The sequence below is a fragment of the Gobio gobio genome (assembly GCF_949357685.1).
Source record: "Gobio gobio genome assembly, chromosome: 5".
NCBI lineage: Eukaryota > Metazoa > Chordata > Actinopteri > Cypriniformes > Gobionidae > Gobio > Gobio gobio.
The window spans coordinates 51361906-51385152 of NC_137101.1; the positions used below are offsets into that span (position 1 = coordinate 51361906).

At 39.6% G+C, this 23247-nt stretch overlaps 1 protein-coding gene across 1 annotated transcript; it reads right to left on the minus strand.

The window, feature by feature from the left end:
- Nucleotides 1-21319: 21319 nt before the first annotated feature.
- LOC307126321 (piggyBac transposable element-derived protein 4-like) lies at nt 21320-23015 on the minus strand (the record flags this gene model as incomplete). Its single annotated transcript, XM_079816785.1, has 3 exons — nt 21320-21755; nt 21908-22808; nt 22943-23015. 3 exons carry the CDS (start codon nt 23013-23015, stop codon nt 21320-21322), a joined length of 1410 nt encoding a protein of 469 aa, XP_079672911.1.
- Between the last annotated feature and the right edge of the window lie 232 nt (nt 23016-23247).

A 23247-nucleotide genomic window follows, 5' to 3' on the forward strand; every position in this document is an offset into this window, starting at 1 on the left:
GCGGTCCCGACTAGCGATCAATGTGCCCCTACAGTGGCACGGGTGCTGGTGGGGGAGTGGTTTTCAAAGTTTGGGGTCCCTGGCCGAATTCATTCGGACCAGGGCCGCAGTTTTGAAAATGGGCTTATTCAGCAGCTTTGTGGTTTATATGGGATCCAGAAGACGCGCACTACTCCGTATCACCCAGCTGGAAACGGGCAGTGCGAACGTTTTAATAGGACCATGCACAACCTGTTACGAACCTTACCAGTCTCACAAAAAAGAGACTGGAACACTTGCTTGCCCCAAATCTTGTATTGTTATAATACCACCCCCCACCAGGCCACAGGGGAGTCACCATTCTTCTTGATGTTCGGGCAAGAACCACGGTTACCGTTGGATTTTCTATTGGGTAATGTCCCTGAGCCCTCTGGGGTCACTGTTCATGAATGGATCCAAGAACATCAGGCTCGGTTGCACCTTGCATTTCATGGAGCCAGAGAGCGGCTGCAAGCAGCAGCTACACGCCGTAAGACAAACCATGACCAGCGAGTTCGAGAGGTACCGTTACAGGAGGGCCAGTTAGTATATCACCGTGATCTCAGTGTAAGGGGGCGCCACAAAATTCATGACATGTGGAGCTCAGTCAGGCGCCAGGTACTGAAAGCACCGAAAGAGGTGTAGGTAGGTGACCTGAGCAAGGCTCGGCAGGTGCATCGCTCCCTGTTGAAACCGGTGGTTTGTGAGAATGTGCCAATGCCCCTGCCTCCTGTTACCAACCAAACTGTCACCCAGCCATCCACTTCATATGTAACCCGGCAGGATGAATGGCTGGGCAATTATGACTTGATGATCCAGGGCCAGCCAGCATTCGAATCTGAGTCTCCGGCAACGGGGTTAGTTATTAACGATCACAGTATGTCGCCCCTTTCAGCTCCTCAAGTGGATGTGAGTTGTTCACCACTTCCTGGTGTGGCTGTGTTGCCTGGCCTTTCGGATGGGACGGAAGTGAGAGTACGACAGTCCTCCTGGTCAACGGCTGGACAACACTCTAATCCCCACCATCTCCCAAGATCAATGTGTTAGGGAGATGAGCACTGTTTCGTTAATACAAATGGTTCACCTGACTTATCCTTCTGGTGGCCCATCGTCGTGGCGCCGATTTAAAAGGCAGGGTAGATTGTGGCAGGATGGACTGTGGTTGGACTCAGTCCCTCCTCCCCATTTAGTTATATTGGCTTTATTCTTTCTAGCCGGTTTACTATTGGCTCGTGGTGGCCAATCAGGTCAGGAGGAGCATGTTATAGCTCGAACGTAACCCTGGGTAGTGCGTGACGCTGAAGGCTCGTGTTGTTTGGGTCCACCCAGTTTTTGGTGGTGTCGCAGAATTCCTTGCTTTGTTGCGGCTACCCCGTTTTCCACCGGATTGAACGGAATAACGTGTCATTGTTGACTCGCGCACTGCGTATTGCCTGCGAGATTCATGTGTCAGCGTGCTGTTGCTCAGGGATAGCTACCATCGCAAGGAAGCGTTTGCGGCCTGCCTTGGGACAACTGCTGCTTTGTTTGTGTTGTGAATACACGTCTCTTCTAAATGCAGAACTTTTCGCAGAGTCCGAGTTAATGGACTGAGGTCATCTTTCATATAAATCGCCTCATTGGCCACTTGTGTGCCCGACTGAGCATCTGCCCTCATGCAGCCACGGATGAATGTGTTTGTTGCGCGATTCAATTGTGATCGTTTGAGTGATTTGTGCGTCCTTGTTTCTTAATGATTATTTCGTTTGCCTCGTTTGTTTAGTTCATTTATCAGTCTTGCTGTTTCTGCAAAGTTATTTCATTTACTTTGATTCATTTATCAGTATTTTGTTTCTGTGAAGTTATTTCATTTACTTTGATTCATTTATCAGTATTTTGTTTCTGTGAAGTTATTTCATTCGCCCTTTTTGTTTATTCATTTATCAGTATTTTGTTTTTGTGAAGTTATTTCATTTACTTTGATTCATTTATCAGTATTTTGTTTCTATGAAGTTATTTCATTCGCCCTTTTTGTTTATTCATTTATCAATATTTTGTTTTTGTGAAGTTATTTCATTCGCCCTCTTTGTTTATTCATTTATCAGTATTTTGTTTTTGTGAAGTTTTCATTTGTCTTTTTGTTTTTTTCATTTCTTAGCATTATTGTTATGCAATATTATTTTTTTCCCTAGTTAATCTCACTGATCAGCATTTCTGTTGTTTTGTAACATGATTTAATTTTCTTTGTTGTTTATTTACTTTATCAGTACTGCTGTTGGTAAAGTTATTTTGTTTTTTTGTCATTGTGGTGTTAGTCTGATTTCTGGTTTGAAATTATGACCTGTAGTTAATTTTGTTTATTCTGTCCTTATTATATGTTTGAGGAGCTGAGTGCTGACGGTGGGGGACGGCGCGCTCGAGGTGGTGGGCTCTCTTTGCTGTGTAGTGTGGGTGCCCTCACAGTGTGATTATTGCCGTGCTGGTTGTGTGGTTGTGCACAGGTGTTGGGGTGGATTATCTGGATACTTATGCCCGACGGCCCGAGTCGCTGGACGCCCACCAGTAAGCCTCAAGCTCGGTCTTGTGAGTGTGCGTGTGTAAGAGACTTCTTTTCAGTACACTGACTCAACCATCTCAGGTGCTATTTATTATTGTGTTTTATTGATAAAGATGAATTGTACAATCCATTGGATTGTGAATTTAGATATACTGTGATTTACCATTAACTCTCCTCCAGAGTATAGTGTTTTAGGAATGTGCTGATGTCAGCTTGCAGAGTGTTTACTACTTTTTGCTGTGCATTTGATTAATAAAATTTGTATTTTTTTGTATGGAACTACTTCTCTGTTTGTTCAGTGCTCGAACCTGATGGCCTAAGTTTATAGAAACCTTGGTGGTTACTTACAGTTCCCCGGATTAGATCCCGGGGTGGCGTAGTCGAATTACATTACTGCCGCTGCTACACATGCCGTATGTTGGAATATGACCAGTCATTTTCGCTGTCATCACCCGGGTGTAGTGCCAGAAGACGCGAATGAGAAGTCGCGCGCGCTGTGAGAAAATGTGTCTCTGTGCACTCATCCAAAAGCGCGCACACGTCTCACAGCGCGCAAATATTGAGTTATCTTTCGAGTCATGCTCTTGAACGGACAAACTCATGCAAAATGTATGTCAACATGTCCATCTTTATGAGTATTCTAGCAGACATGGTCTGTATATGCCTTAAGTAAACTTTATACAGTCGAGAAAGACGACGCATATCCATGCATTAGGTCTTAAAGGGGCAGTAGCCTTTACTGCTGTCAACAACAAAAGACAAGGACATCACTCACTGCTCTTGATTGAATAGTTTTTGTAAGCTTAATAGGATTAATCTTTAATTTATACAGTCAAATATGCAATGTTATTTTACATTTGATCAATTTCTGTACCTGAAAACTAATGTTAGACGTACCTGAAAAACCTGAAAAGCATAGTTTATTTTATTAGTATCTTTGCTCAATAGTATTTATTTGTGCTGCTGCTTGTATTTAAATGATTTGTTCTTATTATTTTCTTTATTTTTATTTGACATCCTTTTTTCCCCTGAACATAGCAAATACTGAACCGTACCGAAACCATGAACCTAAAACCGTGATACAAACCGAACCGTGAGCAATCTGTACCGTTACACCCCTAGCGTAACGTATGCAAGGGGGTGCCACAAAATGGATAACATTTTCAAAGGGTGCCATGACTGAAAAAAGGTTGGGAAACACTGGCTTAGGCTACTATCAAAGAAGAAGAAGACAGTTGCAGCGGCGGGCGGGAGGAAGAGGGAAAAAGTAGCGGGAAGTGAACTTCAAGGAGATTAAAGTAGATAGAGTGTGATGTGCGATGATGGATCAGGATGCCGGACAGCCAAAATCAAAATATATTGTGTAGTTATAAACTCTTTAGACTGTAAATGATTAGTGCTTTTTTTAAAGTTTGTGGGTAAGAATTGTGTAAAAAAAAAAAAAAAAAAAAAACCCTTATTTTGTGGATGGTTTCCGGGAAATCTCCCTTATTTTCAATGTTCAATGTTGACAGCTATGCCAATACGCCTATAGGTTGTTTGTCACTTCCCTGAAATACGACCCATAGGAGTGTTTACCGAAGTTGTGCCCCTATTGACAACAGGACACTTTAATTTTAATGATTTGTTCCCTTTTATTTGTGTCATATTTCAGTAGTTTTGCGTTGCTCAATTAGAGCATTGCGAAATACAAAATTATGTGATCATGGAATCGTGGGTTTGATCCTTATGTGACGTTTACATGTTTGAGTGTTGATTATTATAGGTATATAAAAATAAGTAGCAACTGAATTAAGGCTAATAGTTTGGGCTCTGTTGTTAACCTTTAATAGTAACGTCCAAGTAAGGGCTCCCTATATCGTTTACAGCATTATCTTTAAACTACTGTTTAATAAAAAATAAATAAAAAGCAATTTTATAAAACTGCTGTACCGAACCCGTACCGAACTACGACTTCAAAACCGAGGTACGTACCGAACTGTCAGTTTTGTGTACTGTTACACCCCTAATTAGCACACATCCAGACGATGCACATGCACACATTTTGTGTATATACATGTAGTGTTGGGGAGTAACGGAATACATGTACCAACGTTACGTATTCAGAATACAAATTATGAGTAACTGTATTCCATTACAGTTACAATTTAAATAGTTGATATTTAGAATACAGTTACATTGTTGATACCAATGGATTACATGACGACACTTCTCGGTTTCACAAGTTTATTCACTCTAAATAAATTAAGGCAACTCCATGCATTTCCCAGAAGCCCCAATATGAAAACGAAAACACGTTCCGAAACAGTAGTCGCATCCTCTCAAACTGCCCAATGAATCACTCAATTCTCATTGGCCAATGTGGCAGGTAGATTGACAGTGTTACCCGCCAATTGCAAAATTCACCCGCATTTGGTGCGTGGTCAAGGGTGTTAATTTCAGGCCCTGTATGCGTGTAATATTTCTGTTGCTATTTTCTGTTCAGTAAAGCAGTTGTTAGTGGAGTGTTTTGCAAACTGCCCCATGTGTGCGTGGGATCGATGAGGCTGATAATAAAACCCTGTGAAATATCAGATACGTGAGTTTTGCTTACATTCGGCTACAACCATTCAGACCAGCTATCCAGCCTCTCTGTGTAAAGCGGTACAAACACATTATCAAGGCTCAAAATCGCTCCATATGCTCCCAAAATGTATTCTCTGCAACCTCAAAATTTGCACCGCACAAATTGACCGATGTTATAGTTAGATATGACAGCGCTACTGCAGCGCTTAACTCCATTAAAAATGCATATAGCGTGGGAATTGAAGATCGGATTTATATCTGTTTTGCGGAGACACATTTATGTGACCAAGTGTAAATGGAATCGTTCTGATAAATCAATAGATATCTGATCTGTAAAAACACTTGAAGTGGACCAGATAGGTCCAGCAAGATAAATGTTCGGGATGCTTGAAATATAGGAAGAAAATTATAAATATTGAATTTGGGAGGGGGGTTACATGAATGTATCTCTGAACGAAACTGACTGTCTTCAGAATAGTTTCGATGGCATTTTTACAACGTTTTTTTCCATAAGCACCACCTACTGTCAGAGAGTGAATTAACATTTTTATTCAGTCCGTCTGTTTTTTTTGTGTGCAGGTGTGTCTTATGTAACAAATTCACAAAGCTAAAGTCAGACCATTCTGTATTTGCTCTCTAAGTCTTAAAATAATGTAATCTAATTTAAATCAAAAACAACTGCTCATGCTACATGTGTGTATCTTTGTTTGGATCGTGATAAAAATGCAGTGGTTGCCTCACATTTCAAATGGCTAATTTTTTTTATGCCAGTTTGGCCTGTTATAGAGCAAATAAACAACAAATACATTTGCTTAAAGTAAAAAAAAAAGAAATCGACAGATGGTGTCGGAAATAAAAAAAACTCTGAATCGGCCATGAAAAATCTATAGGTAGATCTTCTGGATTTTCAAGATGGCGCCGCCTCGGTATGTAGCTCTCCAGTTATTGTGTTGTTTTTGTTTGTTTGTTCTGCGTTTAGTCATTCTTTTCCGATCAGTTTCACCAAAGACGAACTACTGGACATTAGGAAACACACACCAGACAACATTTCTACATTTTTTGATTATTTGGACGTTTTGCTCGACATTCTTGTTGGGGGGGCAGCAGTGTTTTTCAAATGCGTGGTCAGACGCAGACGGGGGAAGCGAGCAAGCGCGCTGGTTAAACTCAGCGTGCGCAGCGTGCGCGGCTGACTTCATAAACTGTAAACCTTTCTACTCGCCGCGGGAGTTTTCCTTGTTCATTCTCGTGAATGTGTACATCGCTCCAGACGCGTGTGTGAGCGCGGTGCTACAACAGCTGTCTGAACAAATAGCTGAAACTGAACAAAGGTATCCAGACTCTCTTTTAATCATTCTTGGGGATTTTAAGAGAGCAAATCTCTCCTGTGAACTGCCAAAATACAGACAGCACATGTCCCACCAGAGACAGTAATATACTGGACCACTGTTACACAACAATAAAGAATGCTTATCACTCCGTCCCATGGGCAGCTTTGGGGCTCTCTGATCACTGTGTGGTTCATCTTATACCGACCTACAGGCAGAAACTGAAATCAGCTAAACCTGTAATAAAGACTGTAAAAAGATGGACTAATGAAGCAGAGCTGGACTTACAAGCCTGATTTGATTGGACTGCTTTTGAAGCTGCTACCACTGATCTGAATGAGCTCGCAGATTCTGTAACATCATACATCAGTTTCTGAGGATACATGCATTCCAACCAGGACATTCTTATCATTCACTAATGATAAACCATGGTTTACTGGGAAACTCAAACAGCTCCGTCATGCCAAAGAGGATGCTTACAGAAGTGGGGATAAAATCTTGTATAACCAGGCCAGAAACAGACTGACAAAGGGAGCTGAGGAAGCAACGCACATGTGTCCGATGAAACCGTCTATACACGTTTACAGATTGTGAGCCCTACAACCTACTGCCACCTGAATGCTGCTGTGCCAATTCTTCGGCTGTATTTTGAAGATGGGGCTGACCTCCACCCCAACCTCCGACTTTCACAGCAGTCCATCCAATCCCTGATTGCTGCAGTGAAACCTGATTGCGACCATGGTTGGGAAAAGGACATCGAGGTTCTGGTGTTCCTTTTCTGGCTGGCCCATGCAGCATCATACCGGGTAGTGTCACTCGCCTTTGACATCCCAAAGTCTACTGTGCACGACATTGTGCACAGAATGAGCAAGGCAGTCATCTGCATTTTGAGGCAGCTCATCGCTTTCCCCAGTGCAGATGACCCGGAGGCAGTGGGAGCAGGTTTTGCCCAGCTGGCAGGGTCTCCAACGTTTGGTGTTGTAGCTGGTGCCATAGATGGATGTCACATTCAGATCAAACCACCAGCAAGTGACGTCCAGTTCTACTTCAACCGAAAGCTATTTAATTCTGTCCAGCTGCAGGCCATCACTGACCACAAGGGGAAGTTCCTCTACATTTTTGTTGGGTATCCTGGGTCTGTGCACGATGCCAGGGTGCTGAAGAACAGCCCTGTGTATGCTGGCCGCCTGTATCCATCTGCAGGAAAGTGCATCCTTGGAGATGGTGGGTATCCTTGCCTGAGTGCGCCCATCTGCCTCATGACCCCTTACAAAGAGCCTGTACAGAATGCTATACAACAGGAAGCATTCACGAGCACGGAGCATCGTTGAGAGGCCCTTCGGGATGCTGAAAACACGCTGGTAGGGATGGTTCGATACCACAATTTTGGCTTCAGTACGATACGACTCTAATACCTCGGTTTCGATACTAAAACGATACCACAGGTGACAAATAACCCACCTCAAAAGATAAGTGAATTCAAAACAATTTTATTCAAAACACTGCTTGAGCTCTGCAGTAACAAATGTGCAAACAAAAAGTATCAAAATGTAACAAAAAAAACCTACTGTCAGTGAAAATACAGTAGGTTAAATTTTGATTTTGGAAAACAAAACTGAAATGTAAAATAGGTTAAACCTATTAAAATAGGTTCATATCGTCATATTTTTTCAGTCTTTATCACATGGTGCAAACAAAATGTATCGAAATGTAACAAAAACGACAGGGAACATTTGTTAAATTTTGATTTTGGAAAAAATAAAAAATAAAATGGGTTCATATCTTCACATCTTTTCAGCCTTTATTTTTTGGACAGCTCCATAGCTAGCTGCAGATTTTTGGACAGGAAAACTAATGTGTCAATATTGTCACTTGATAGTCTGGATCTTAGTGGGCTACAGATGAGGCCAGAGGTACTGAAAACTCTCTCAGAGGCTGAGCTTGATGCTGGAATGCAAAAGTAATATTTGGCAAACATCGAAAGAATGGGGAGGCTTGATTCATGCCTTTTCCACCAAGAAAGTGGGTTTTCTGTGGCATTGGTCTCTTCCATGGCCTTGTACGTTTGGAGTTCTTTCTTTAGTCTGTCAGGAGGCATCTGTAGATATTCTCTACTGGCTTGACATTCATCTCCTTTTCCCACCTCTTTTCTTTTTTTCTCTAATACAATAGTAGACCGGAGGCTACCCAAGTCTTGTTTTTTGGCAGCTGTTTGTTCCTCCTGCTCTGCCTGAGTTGACTCCATCACGAATTGTTGACTGGAGAGATCAGCTGTGGCAGCTTTTTGCATAAGTACTTCGGTCACTTCCTTCTCCTTAGTTACAAATGTGTTCTTAAATCTAGGATCAAAGAAGGTTGCTGCATTAAGAAGGATTTGTAACTCCTCATTGCTGTATCTCATCTCCAGATCTTTCCTGATCTCTGTTTTCATGTTGCAGGTTAGCACACTGTCTGTGTCACTGACTTGCAGATGTGACAGTATCTTCCACATCACGGGGATCACAGAAGAAAGTGTTGTCTCTTTTTCTCCACACAGGGCATCAGTGAAGATCCGTAGTGGGCCCAGTACCTCTCGTACTGTCTCCAGTGTGGAGATGTCTGTGTCAGTAGGCATTAGGCACCACTTATTCCGGTATTCTGCTAAAGCAGCACAGATGGCTTGCTGCTGTTCACAGAAACGGTCCACCATATCAAATGCTGAACCCCAGCGGGTAGGTTCATCGTGAACCAGCTTGTGATCTGAGAGGTGAAGGAGCCGTTGCTTTTCCTTTAAAAGCCTTGTCATTTTGTTAGATCTACAAAATGCACATATAGTCTTTCTGAGCCTGGACAGACATGATGCCACACGGTCCAGGCTTGTAGCCTTGTTCACTGCCAGATGTAGGTTGTGGCCAAAGCAAGGAACCCAGTGGTAAGACTTCCCCTTAAATGCTTTGATGTTTGAGGATGCATTATCTGTTGTGATTCCCCTCAGGCGTGTCATATCCAGTTTCCATGTTTGAGTTACTGTTTCTTCAAGGACCTCCCTGATGTTCTCTCCTGTGTGATCTGAATGCATTGCTGCACATCCAAGACACCAGGACTGCATTTCCCGAAAGTCAGTAATGAACTGAATTATAACCGCCATATACGTGTCTACAGTTCGACTCGTCCAAAGGTCTGTTGTACAAGCAAAGTAAGGCTGGTTGGACAGCTGTGATTCAAGAACAGACCTTGTTTCATTGTACAAAGTGGGAATCTCTTTCTCAGAAAAGTATTTTCTCCTTGGCATCTCATACCTTCTGTCAAGCTGTTCCACAATGTTTCTGAACCCCCTTTTATCAACAACAGAAATGGGAATTTGGTCCATGCAAATAAACTCTGCAACAGCTCTGTTAAGTCTTTTTGCTTCTTTGGAGTGGCTTTCATATTTTCTTGTTGCTGCTAGCACGTCTGAAATAGTAGGCTGGCTACCGGAAGCCGAAGGAGCTTTTTTTGTTCCTTTCTGTGGGTGTCAAAAGGAGCAATAATGAAATGACATGTAATACATTAGCTGTCATGCATCAAAAGAGAATGATCAACATTTATAGCATTTATTCATCTTGGTTTGGTCATTGTTTGGTTTGTGTTCATATTAGTTTAATGCATTGCATAAAGTAATGTTAACATGCTAAACATGTATTTGTATTTTATAAATAATTACTGATTGACCTAGATTAATAAATTCTATAATACTGTTAGGTCAGGTTACCTAATAAATGTTGACGAATGTAGCTTTAATATAAAGTGTTATTCTAACTTTCATATCAGCAATGTTCATATTACTCATATTCTCTCTTTCTCTCTCTCGCCACAGCAGCAGTAATATGCCATTCATATTACTATCACTTACTCTTAAATAAATATTACTAATCTCTTTATTCATTCAAATTCAATTAGTATATGTTTTTTTGTAAGTAACTGCAAATAATATGAGACCTAAACTTCATTGGTTCCAGCGTGTCATTTGAGATTTCGTGTTTACAGTATCATATTTAATTGATAAGCTCGTATGTGCGCTGACCAAGCTAACCAGTGTTGTGATTAAAATTCGAAATTATATCAGTTGATTGAAGGACTCACCTGTTGATCTCTGAAATCTCTGAACAAGTCAGGATGAGCAAGTGACAAGTGCTTAGCCAGATTGGATGTGTTGCCTCCCGTGGCAACGCATGATTTAAAGCAGCGTTTTCAGAGTGGTGCATTGAGGTCTGTTGCTTCACCTTTCTCATCACTTTTGTAGGCAAAGTAATGCCAAATTTCACTCCTATTGCTCTCTTTATTTGTTAATTTCGGGCGTGTAGAATGAGCTTCATCTGTTTGATCCACCGTGTTCCTCCGTTGTCACATTTGCCGGTTTCGCGTCAGTTTGGGTAGCGCACTGCCATCTAGCGGTGAACTTCGGAACAGCAGGAAATACCGAAATGAGCAAAATCATGATATCGTTGATAACCGTTTGAAATAAAATATATACCGGTATTTTCTCAGTACCGGTATACTGCGCATCCCCACAGGGTGCTGTGATGCGTACAGTGCAGTAGTAGTAGTTAGAGAGGAGCATGGCTACACTGAAAAAAATGAATCTGAGTGGATGTAAATATTACGTAATTAAGTCTGTAAAATTAACAATAAAATGTTACGTTTGAATCTTTACATGAATATATCTAGTTTTGAATTCATCTGCATTTGTTAAAAACACAAGACAATGAGCATTTTTTCATTTATACAATTTATCTAAGTAATCCCAACCAATCTTCTTACGTACACATACACAACAAGCGATAACATTGTTTTATTTACTCAGTACAAAACAATTACTTCCCCCCTGTTTTGTTGGTCTGGAAACCCCATCCATTTTAAATGAAGAGGAACACGGCGACTGAATTTAAGGTAAGAATACAATTAACAAAGTAGTTGGTTATTTACATTACCTTTATAGTTTTTAGTACTTTTTCGAATTTTTGTACAAAAAGAGTATTTACATAGCCTAATTTGAATATAACGTTAATAATATAATTTTGGCTTCGCTAGGTGCTAACGTTACCATGGAACTTTGCAAGTTGCAAGTGCCGATAAACTAGTTTTGCCACTGACAAATGCTCAAACTATTATTCTGTGTGTAATAATAGTAGCTACTAAGTGTCTGACAAGTGACAGAGGTCGAACTTTTTGTAAAAAGTAGATCGTTTTTGTTAAACCCCTTAAACGTTACGTTCAAAGATTGATGACGGCCCCAGATTATTGTTCAGCATATTCAACACGTCAAAACATCTCTTACCTGATCTGGACAAACTGAGTATCATATTTGAAAGATTTAAGACTCCAGCTTTGATATTTGACCACTATAGGTTGCAGTGACGTTCATTTCTTATGTCAGGAGTGCAACATAATCTGTATTATTATTTTGTTTCGAATAGAATAAAAACACGTACATATATTCATTCACGTCTGGCCAGTTTATTTGTGTTCACGATGCACCCCTCTGAAGAGAGTTTTTGAAGCCCCAAAATCAGCCGTTGTTGCAGCAGTCTTGGCAGCGCGTCACCGCATTTCACTCACAGACATGGGCAAAAAGGCGGGACGTGGCTGGAGCTGAGGTGACGTGATAGCTAACAGACAAACGGCAATCCACCTGTCATTCAAAGTGACCACGCTCTGTCCTGTTCGCTCATTCGATCTCTACAGCTGTCAATCATTTTACGCGCTTCTTCAACGTGAACTTGACTGACCATAATCCCGCCATCGCGACCCTGCACGCTTCCTGTACACTTTCTCGTTCTGAGCTCCGTGAAAAATGTTTACATTCGTGAGACAAAAAAGGTAATGAAACACGATTATGACAGTATATGGTTTGTGTGTGATTTTCATGCGATTTTTATATCAATAATGGATGTTTACATTATAAATGCTTAACAGGGTAAGTTAATATACAATGAAGCCGGTTTAGGTGGATAGGCAGGTCTGTTTCAGTTTAGTTTGTGCCAACTGGAGCTGTCTGTCTCCGTTTTACAACTCGTTCAAAACAACCCACAGATATATTGCAAAAAAAGCGCCCAACCAACAGCAGCCTGCTGGTTGTAGTAGCAATCGTGTAGTGATTACTTTCACCAGCAGATGGCGCTGTGAGATTCGCTGACTCTACTTGGTCACGCGCGCTGCTACTACTACGTGAAGAACGTAACCGAGAGCACAGCGCCATTATCATCAAATATTAAAAGAAACATCGTAAACGCTTTTAAGGTAGTAACATATTAGCTATTCATGTTAAATTAAAGTAATACTGTTTGCATGTGCTTTATAACAGTCTCAACGGGGTGTGGGATTGTTTTGTCCCTAAAAGTTCCGCAGTCACAACGCAGTGATTACCACACATCTGAACTATAAATATAAAAAAAACCTAAACAATTAACGTTACACTTGCAACAAATACATATGCAGAATACACATATTTTCTGATTAAAATAAGCCTAAAATGTTTATATAGTATAAACGTGTGAAAATTAAAATATTAAATACAAGGATAAAATGTTAAAATATTTGTTAAATCGTTTTATATTTGTTATGTGCTTTATTAAGTCATATTATAATTTTTGAACGGCTTGTGATTTACAATGGTTACTATTAACACTTGTTTTCATCTTTTTTTTTTTGCGGGTGCGTTGAATTGCTTTAAATCCAGACCAAAAATCCTAATAATCAAACTAAATCATAATAATTATTAAAGTTAATAATAATATAGGGAGCCCACAACTACATAAAAAAATTATTGTCCCTGTCTTTTAATTAAAAGATAAAAACAAATGAGATTTTAGTGACATTTTGACCACTCAAATAGGAAATGTTAACGTTACTTGTTTCCATTTCAGAAATCTGGTCACCTTAACTTGTGCGCCAAGGCTAACCTGCTCCGGGACAGGTTATGTTCTGGGTTTGAGATCTCAAACCAAAATTGAACCAATATGTGGGCAAAGTGACAAAACATTTTTTTAATTGTGTTATGCAAGTTAGCTAGATGTTAATTGTAGCTCTAATGCAGCTGTTTCTGGTTAAGCAAAAAGGATTTTACTCTTCATCAAAAAGGTCTATCTCTGGAGGGATCCTTTCCATAATGTTTTCAGACACTTATAATAACAATCTGAACCTGTCAGTGGCGAAAACAGCACTTTTAGTGGACGATAATAATTATGCACATTTGCCCTAGGATTAATAAATGTAATTAATTATTTTTTTATAGTTATTTTTAATTATAGTTATAGTTAAATTATTTGCTATGGTTTGAGTTTGACATTGGTCTGTTACTAATCATAACACTGTCCTTACCAGGTTATTCTCTTGACACTGGATCAAGTACACTGGATAAAGGTATGTAACTTTCAATATCTTTCTATTATTGTAGTGAGGAAAGTGGAGGTTAAGTTGTTAACTTGACACACAAATCTTCCTCAAATCTGTTTGCTTGTAGAAAAAATAAAAGTATGTTCACCTGATGCAGCTGTCAGAAAAAAAATATGCTCATCTAATCACCAGATCAATGGTGGCCTAATTTATTTTCTTCTTTCAATTCTTCAGTTGCATACACCCATGAACAATTGTATGCCTCAGAACAATGTGTCTCAATATAGTCATATTTATTTAGGGGTGTAACAATATTAGGGGTGAATGATTTTGGAAAAAAATCTAATTGTGATTTATTTAATGATTTTAACCAATATTCAGATTGAATATGCAATTATGTTTTAAACTCTTTATCTTCTGTATTATTCAACAATACATCATTGTCTAGTAATGGTGGAAATCTTTTGCCAATTGGCACCTCACGGTCTGATTCCGATTCTGGGAGTCACGATCCGATTCCAAAACAATTCTTGAACTTTTTCCTTATTAATTAATCTTATTAATTAATCTTATTAATTTATTTTAAAAAATGTTATTATTATATATGTTATTATAAGTGTAATTATAAATTAAAATAACTTACCAATATAACATTTTAATTAAAACAATTGCATGTTAATAACTTTAAATATATACACTAAGCTGCAAAACATAAAAGCTAGTAAATCATAAAGAGGAACAAAAAAAACATTACAAGCAATGAACAAAGAGTGCTTTCAGTATTTAAGAGCATCTGATTCTGAGCAAGATTTTTCACTTTCTCAGATTTACTGTTTTGCTTGATTATTAATGATGACATCATAGACAGTGGGAGATCTGCATTCACACAAATGAAATATAAGATGTAGTTTGCCCTGTCTGTTTAATTCATCAAGACATTACTTGCGGTGTTAACATAATTTTTTTTACACAGACGCATGCACGAGCACTTGAAACTCTAGGTCGACCGATAGTGGATTTTACCGACAGAGATAACTAGGTTGGACCGCACTTTCCGATAACCGATTAATCAACCGATAGTTTTTAAAATGGATACTGGATAAAAAACATAAGTAAAACTGTGCTGAACTTTATAACAAGAAATAAAAAACAGTACTGATTCATGAAAATGTGCTAAATTAAAAACATAATTATGAATATTAAAATGAGAAGTTCTAACAGAACAAATTCTTCAGAAAATAATTTAAACATTAAAATATTACATGTCAAATTTGTTTCTTTACCTAGAACCATGCATGTACATTTCATAGGTAACACTATGCAAGTTCCTATGCAACAAGGATGTATTGGCGTACATGAACTATATGCATTATGCATACATTTTTACAGCATGTATTAATATGAGCAATACAATTGTACCTTGATCATTCATGTTAGTTCATAGTGTATAACCAAGGTTAACAGATAAAATAAAAATGCAAACTCAATTTAATGTTGAAATTAACATACTAACAATGAACAATACTTCCACAGCATTTATTAACCTTAGTTAATGTTACAAATGGAATCTTATTGTAGTGTTACCATTTCATATAAATCCAAACAGTCTGCTTTTTTAGAAGGTGATTTTCTAATAAAAAACGAATGAGCTTCTGCTTTGTTTATGTTTCTGTGGGCAGCCTGACGATACAGTTTGCGTTCTCACATCACTCATTTTATATGTGCAACATTTGGGTCGGACTTGCGTGTGTTTTTATCACATTGTTTAACTGCTTGAGGTTCTGCTAATGTTAGCGTCCTCTCAGCCTCGACGACAAACATACACACTGCTGTTCTTTACCTGTTAATGCAGCATCTAGTCAAGAAATTAATGATTTGGCAACGGAAAAACTATCGGTGTGGATTTTTGCCGATAACCGATTGTTCCACCAATCAGCTATCAGTGCCGATTTATCGGCAGAAACGATGAATTTGAACTCAGTGAGTTTCTTATTTTTAATATACAAGCACACACTGCATTCCAAACGACATAAACAAAGCCTTCGTAAGGCATTTGTAAGGAAAAACCGGCGGGCGAGAAAACACACTGTAAGCGTAACATCAAGCGCACGTTTCTCACAGTTCGCAAATCCTGTACCATGAAGCCCGAGAATGTCATTGCAATTGGCTTCAACTTTTCGGAACGTTATGAAATATAAAATATTATTTTATTGTGTGTGTGTGTGTGTGTGTGTGAGAGAGAGAGAGAGAGAGAGACAGAGATAATGGAAGCAATCAGAATACGGGTGTTCTAAAACACACGCAGCGCCACAGCTTAAATCTAAGCTCAGAATCGATCCAGAAAGATTGGAGATAGAATCTTTTCTCCCACCTTTATTGTAGACTATAGTATAAATAAACACAATATTAGATAGATTAAAAACAGTTTTTTTCAGATATATGAAATGTGTAACGTGCAAAGTTGATGCTTCTTCTGCAGACTTTACTCTCGCGTGTCACGTGACCAGACTGTAATTGCAGTCTTTTCGGTTAAGAAATCGTGTTTTATCATATCGTGATATTATCGCAAATGCAATTAATCGTTCAGCCCTAAACGCTATATTGTTAAACGATAAATCACAATATAAAAATTTGACTATGTATCGTTAATGGAAACATGATTTCGCGATATAGAGTTGTTTTATCCACAGCTCAGCTTGCTGTAGTCGGCCTGTTTATAAGGTATAATTCACCCAAACACAAATTTACAAATGTAAACTCTGTCATCATGTGCTCACCATCATGTCGTTTTTCGTTTACCGTCCAAACACAAATGAAGATATTCTTTATGAAACCTGAGGGATTTCTGTCCCTCCATTTAAAGTCATTCCTCTCAAACTTAAAAGATCCAATAAATGTCATAAAGGCATCGTAAAAGAACTAATGGAGTGGTCTAATCCAAATCCAAGTCTTCTGAAGAGACGCAAACGATGGTTTATGATGAACAGATTTACAACGACGCACAAATTTATTTTGTATTTTCTCTTTACATTTTTGAGGACAGACAAACGGACAGAGAGGCAAATACAACTAAATGAAAGCAGAGCTCCTGACTGCTACCAGTATTTGACGAATCTCATCACCCTCAGAGAGACCACCCAATTTTCTCTTCATTCAGGGTCTGAATGTACTCAGATCTAGCATCTGGATTATATGGGATGGATTTGCAAGATTTGTACCTTTGTTGCCCCTGAATCGAATCAACTTTTGAGGCACTACAGATTAAGACACAACCACAGTGAATTTATACCCTGTTTACATGCTGATTGCCCTTGCTCCTTCAAAACCTATAGTGCCCTAAAATCGCATTTGAGAAGGACACATTTAATTGACAAATCAACAGCAGAAGTACTTTTTTTTAACTGTGAGCTATGCACTTCTTGTTTCTCCACTGAGAAGGATTACTTTCAACATCTTGGAGTTCATCTTAGGAAAAATGAAACTGTGCACTGTGTCTTTAAAGACTGCGAGTTTTACACAAATGTGTATGGAACCTTTGCATCACACAGATCCCGACAGCACACAGCACATTCTTCGAGGGACTTTCGGGCACAAATTGTACATAAGTATATAGAACAGTCAAATATTACAAATGAGATTGTTGAAGCACATTGTTCTGATGCAAGTGTTCAGGAGCAGAGCTCAGGAGCAGATGACTGTTCAGGAGAGTATGAAACAGAAGAATTGAAAGAGGATGAAATTGAACTGAAATTGGGCCACCTTCTGTTAAAATTAGAGAGCATTTACAATGTGCCAAGCAAATGCATTAATGAAGTTGTAGCGGAGCTCCAGTTTATATCCTCTTCATTGTCAGGTCCTGGCATAAAAAAGACTGTAAACGCATGTTTAAGGAAACATGACTGTGTGCTTGATGAGCCAGTCCTCTCAGATTTAGTCAAACAGTTGAATGAGTCCAACCCTGTTAGCACAGTTTTAAGAGCTGATCGTCCTCTTGCCACATCTTACAAAAGACAGAAGTTTTTTAAGAAGAAATTTAATGTGGTTGAACCTGTTGAATTCGTTTTGGACAAGAAGGAAGGTCGAACCTTACAATATGTTCCCATTCTTCAGTTATTGTCACAAATATTAAGTGTTAAAGACATACAGGAGAAAGCTTTTAACTCTTCATACACTACTCATGAGAGTCGGTACGAGTCATTTACTGATGGAACGCATTTTAAAGAAAATGCACTTTTATCTACTGAAGATGTAACTCTTTCTCTTCTTCTTTACATTGATGATTTTGAAGTGTGCAATCATCTGGGAACATCCCGGAAAAAGCACAAGATTACTGCTGTGTATTGGGTATTGGCAAATGTTCCACTACAGTTTCGTGCAACACTAAAGTCAAGTTTTGTTTGGGAAAGCTGTCTGAGTTTCAGGTCAAAGAAGTAAGGACTGGGGCCTTCCCAGCAAGAACGAAGCAGGAACATTCTTTTCATGTTAAAACAGCTTTAGAAAGTCCAACTCTCACTCACTGCTTTGGTGTGAAAAGGCAATGTGCCTTAACTAAGAAATTGGAATAATTTCATGTTTTGTCAGGGTATCCACCAGACTTGCTCCACGACCTATTTGAAGGAATAGTACCTTTGGAGTTGGCTTTGTGCCTTGATCTTCTGATAAAGAAAAAATACTTTTCTTTATTTCAACTGAATGACCTAATCAGACAGTTCCCCTACAAGTGGACTGACAAAGCTGACAGCCCACAGCCTATCCCGCTGACCTTTGCCACTCAGAAAAGCATAGGTGGAAACGCTCATGAGTTTATTGCGACTGCTCCCCCTTATGATTGGTTTCAAAGTGCCAGAGAGTGAACCTGCATGGCATCTTTTAATGGATCTTAAAGACATTGTTGAGCTTGTGGTTTCTCCATTTCACACAGATGACACAATAAGATTCCTGGACACCAAGATATCCGAACACAGGCATAGATACTTTCAGGTTTTTCCAGAAGCTAAAGTTCTGCCAAAGCACCATTTTCTTGAGCATTATCCACAACTGATCAAGGCCTTTGGACCGCTTGTAGCTCTGTGGAGCATGCGCTTCGAAGCAAAGCATAGCTTTTTCAAGAGAGTCGTTCGACATACCAATTGTTTTCGAAACATTTTACTGTCTCTTGCTGTTAAGCATCAATTCATGCTGGCTTACCATCTGCACAGCACAGATGTACTCAAACCTGCCCTGAGTGTCTCAAATATATCCACAGTGCCTGTGGATGTCCTCAAGGAAAACATACAGGAAGCAGTGCAAAAAAAGTTTCCTGGAGAAACATGCATTCAGGTTGCCAATACAGTGACCTGCCATGGCACCAGTTACTCCGTGGGAATGATTTTGCCTTATGGATCCACTGGAGGGCTTCCAGATTTTGTTGAACTAATTCTAATCCTTTTTGTGCATGGCCAGCCTTTATTTGCTGTCAAGTGTCTACATTCGTGGTACAGTGAGCACCTTAGGGCTTTTGAATTGGAATCCACAAGACAAGTGACAGTCCTCGGGCAACTGGAATTGACAGACTCCTATCCTCTTGCAGCGTACACTGTTGAGAAAAAGCGATTTGTCACCCTGAAGCGTCACATACCCATACAAGATTAGGTATTTATATTTAGTATATGTTCTCTTGTTTTCAATTGTTCCTGAATTCTCAATTCACTGTCATTAGTTAAGTGTTTCACATGACTTTCAAACTTCACGGGAAGTTAAACAAAAATGTCACCCAGAGGCCTCCTTTACAAGTGATCCATATCTAAATTAAAAATTTAAACCTTTTGATTCCTTGCATGCCTAAATTCCACTTAACCAATGTCTTTTTTTCGTACTACAGAATCATCATGTCCGCCAGACTCAGAGTCATACTGCAAGAAGAAATACGCAAGCTTTCCTTGCCCTCAGGAATACCTCAGACTGTAGAGGAATTGAAGCAAATTGTACAAGAGACTTTTGCAATTGAACAAGATTTTAATTTGCAGTTCCAGGACCAAGATTTTGATGGTCAGTTTTTTACTTTACTTGGAACTGATGAAATAAAGGACAAAGACACCATCAAGGTGGTTCTTGCTGAACCATTGATCACATTGACATTTCAGGATTCTTCAAATGTCCAGGAGAACTTTGATAGCATTTGCACTGAGTTATTGGAAGATGTTGGTTCCTGCTCCACTGCATCCAGCAATGCCACAATTCTGTCTTTTCCAGGAAGCACCTCCTCCCTTCGTTCTGTGCCTTGGCCAGCTCAGTTTGAGATACCTACCTTCTCCCTTGACACTGAGCTCTTTCTACAAGCAGCAAATTAAGCTTACAGAAAGGATGGAACCTTACTTTGCAATCCTGCAGTAAAATCCAACATTCTGGACAAACTAGCAGAAAGCATCTTTGTCCACACCGCCTATCCTTCAAAGGCACAAAGGGAGCAGGTTGCTGAGGCCCTCGTTACGAAACATCCATGTTTAAGGGACCCTGTATCCTTCAATGGTTTATATAGTTGGCACAATAGTCTGAAGTACAAACTTGGAAATTACAGAGCAAAAGTGAAACACCTTGGATTACCAGAGCTAAATGTAAACTGTCTCAAGAGAAATTCAGCTGCAGATAAAACTCAAGCAAAAAACTTAAAAAAAGCGAGGAAATCTGAGGTGAACTACCTACCGCCTCATCCTCAAGGTGAAACTGATGCCTCCCTTGAAAAGGAGAGAGTGGAGCTTCTCTATGAGTACAAGAAGAGAGACAACAACAGAGCCATTAACCCCTTAACTGTCACCCCCTTTTTTGAGTTCACACTTAAAAAGGTGATGTCCAAATTAAAATGGGTGTAATTCTGGAACGCTTTTTAATAAATGCTTGATTCTGGTCTTGTTTTTAAGAAAACCCTTGGAGGTTTATGGTACAAGTGTCTGCAGTTGAAAAAAATATATAAATTAAAAATTATAGCAATTTAAGTTTATTATAATAAAAAAGGACTATAATAAAATAATTTTTATAAAAAAAGCATATAATCCAAAAGAGGTTTTACCTTAAAAATTTTACGAAATTAAAGCAAAAATTCTAAACAAGTTGTGCTCCAAATTTGGAATTGATATCACAAACCTTGTTGATTCTGTGAGACTTTTAGCTGCTGTAACAACAAAGGTCACTAGGTGTCATTTTTTTCTCCATTGGGGATTCAAATGCTCCATTGGTGACACTTGTTTACTACTTGATCTCACAACACCACAACACACTATTTTTTATTTATTTATTTTTTATTCAAAACATTCTCAGAATATATTTATATATATTTTAATTACTTAAACGGTATATAAATTGTTTTTGAACATAGGAATAAAACAAAACATAAAAGTACAAAACATACAGTATATACAGTGGTTTTAGAAAGCCAAATTACAAACTCTTTATACAACTGTATACAACTATTTACAACTATTTACAACTATTTGCAACCATTTACAACTATTTGCAACCATTTACAACTATTCAGAGCTAAGCACTACAAATTGTTACCATCATGCCAGCGACTGAAGCAATCTCGCTTTGGAATGAAGCAGAAAGGCAAGTCACACACACTGCAGATCACAGGGGTTTTCTGGTGGCACATTCTGCATCTTCTTCTGACTTTACTGGAAGGTTTTATGTGCTTTGGAGTGTGTCCTGCTGGATGGTGAGAAGCAGGAGGAACAGGAGCAGCAGGAACATCAGGAGGCGGCACCCAATCAGCGAGCTCCTGTATTAGAGCTTCCCGGAACTCCCTCTGATTTTTTGCCCTCTTGCTTTGCATTGCAGCCAGCTGCTGGTGGATAATGAAAGCATTAACCACCGCAATGTCCACAAAGTGAAAGAAAAGGGAGCGGTACCACTTTCTGGTTTTTCTAAGCACTGAGTAGTACCCGATGAGGGCATCGGACATATCCACTCCTCCCATGTGCCTGTGTAAAAAAGCATACATAAACAAAAGTAAATACACAAAAAATAAACACTTTTGAAAATGTTTGCATCAGTCACTGAAAATATTCTACTCACTTGTTGTAGTCTGACACTACTGTAGGAATAGGAACAGTCATTACAGTCCATTCCCCACCTCCTGTCTTCACCCTCCTCTGGACAATCTGATCTCCATTTGCGGAATGGAACGAGGAACACATCAGTACCTCTCGTGTCCTTCCATTGGACAAAGAGAAGCTGGTTGTCCCTTTTCCACCTTATGCTTCCCCGGGGTGCATTTTTGGGCAGCCTGTTTCGGGTGGTTTGTGGGAAGCCCACCCTGTTGTTCCTGATGGTCCCACAAGCAGAGATGTTTCTTTGGAGGAGGTCCCTGAAGAGCATCGGGCTGGTGTAGAAGTTATCTACATATAATTTGTAGCCTGACCCCAAGACCTTTTCGTCTATCAGAGCCATGACTGATTCGTAGCTCAGACCTTTGTTTTGCTGGCTCTGAGCTACCGGGGATTTCCCTTCATAAATGAAGAAATCCCATGTATAGGCATTCAGGGAGTCTGCAAGGACAAAAAGCTTGTACCCCCACTTTGTCGGTTTCTCTTTCTGATATTGCTTCAGACAAATCCTTGCCTTTGATGCCACCATTCTTTCGTCAATGGCAATGTTTTGATGTGGCTGATAAAAACTTTTACATCCTTCACGAATCTGGTCATATAGAGGTTTCACTTTGCACAGGCGGTCAAAGGAAGGGGTTCCTTTGTTCTTTGCATTCTCAGCATCTACCTTAGGATCACTGAGGTGGAGTGCTGAGGACATGGCCTGAAATTTCCTGCAGGACATCACTGATGCTGGGAATCTAATGCCATACAGTCTGGACCCATTCCAGTAGTCTGAAACTGATGGCAGGTTCACCAAACCCATATAGATTACAACTGAGATGAATGAGAAAAAGTCCTTCAGGGAGATCTCCTGCCTCAGCCTTCTTGCTGTCTCCAGGTGCTCAGCAGCATATGTGTTCGAATTCTGGATGATGGTCTGACAAACTGAGGATGAAAAAAAAAGTTGGAACAACTCCAGAGGACTGTAGGACTCTGTTTGAATAATTTGAGGTCCAGGTGTTCGAGCTGGTCTGAATCTTATCTCTGGTGGTGAAACATCAGGCTCTTCTTGGGTGTACCATCGATCATCAGTGCTAGTGGAAACGCCACTAGAGCCAGATGAAGATCTTTCTTCCTGTCTTCCTCTGCCATGACCTTTGTCTCTCCCTCTCCCGCTTCTTCTCCCTCTTCCTCGGTTTATGCTTTTTCCTCTTCCTCTTCGTCTGTCACTGTTTCTCTCTCTTCTTCTGTCACTTCTTTCCCCTCTTTCTCTCAGTCTTTCACTGTTTCTCCCTCTTCCTCTGTCACTGCTTTCCCGTCTTTCTCTCAGTCTGTCACTGCTTCTCCATCTTCCTCTGTCACTGCCTCTCCCTCTTCCTCTCTG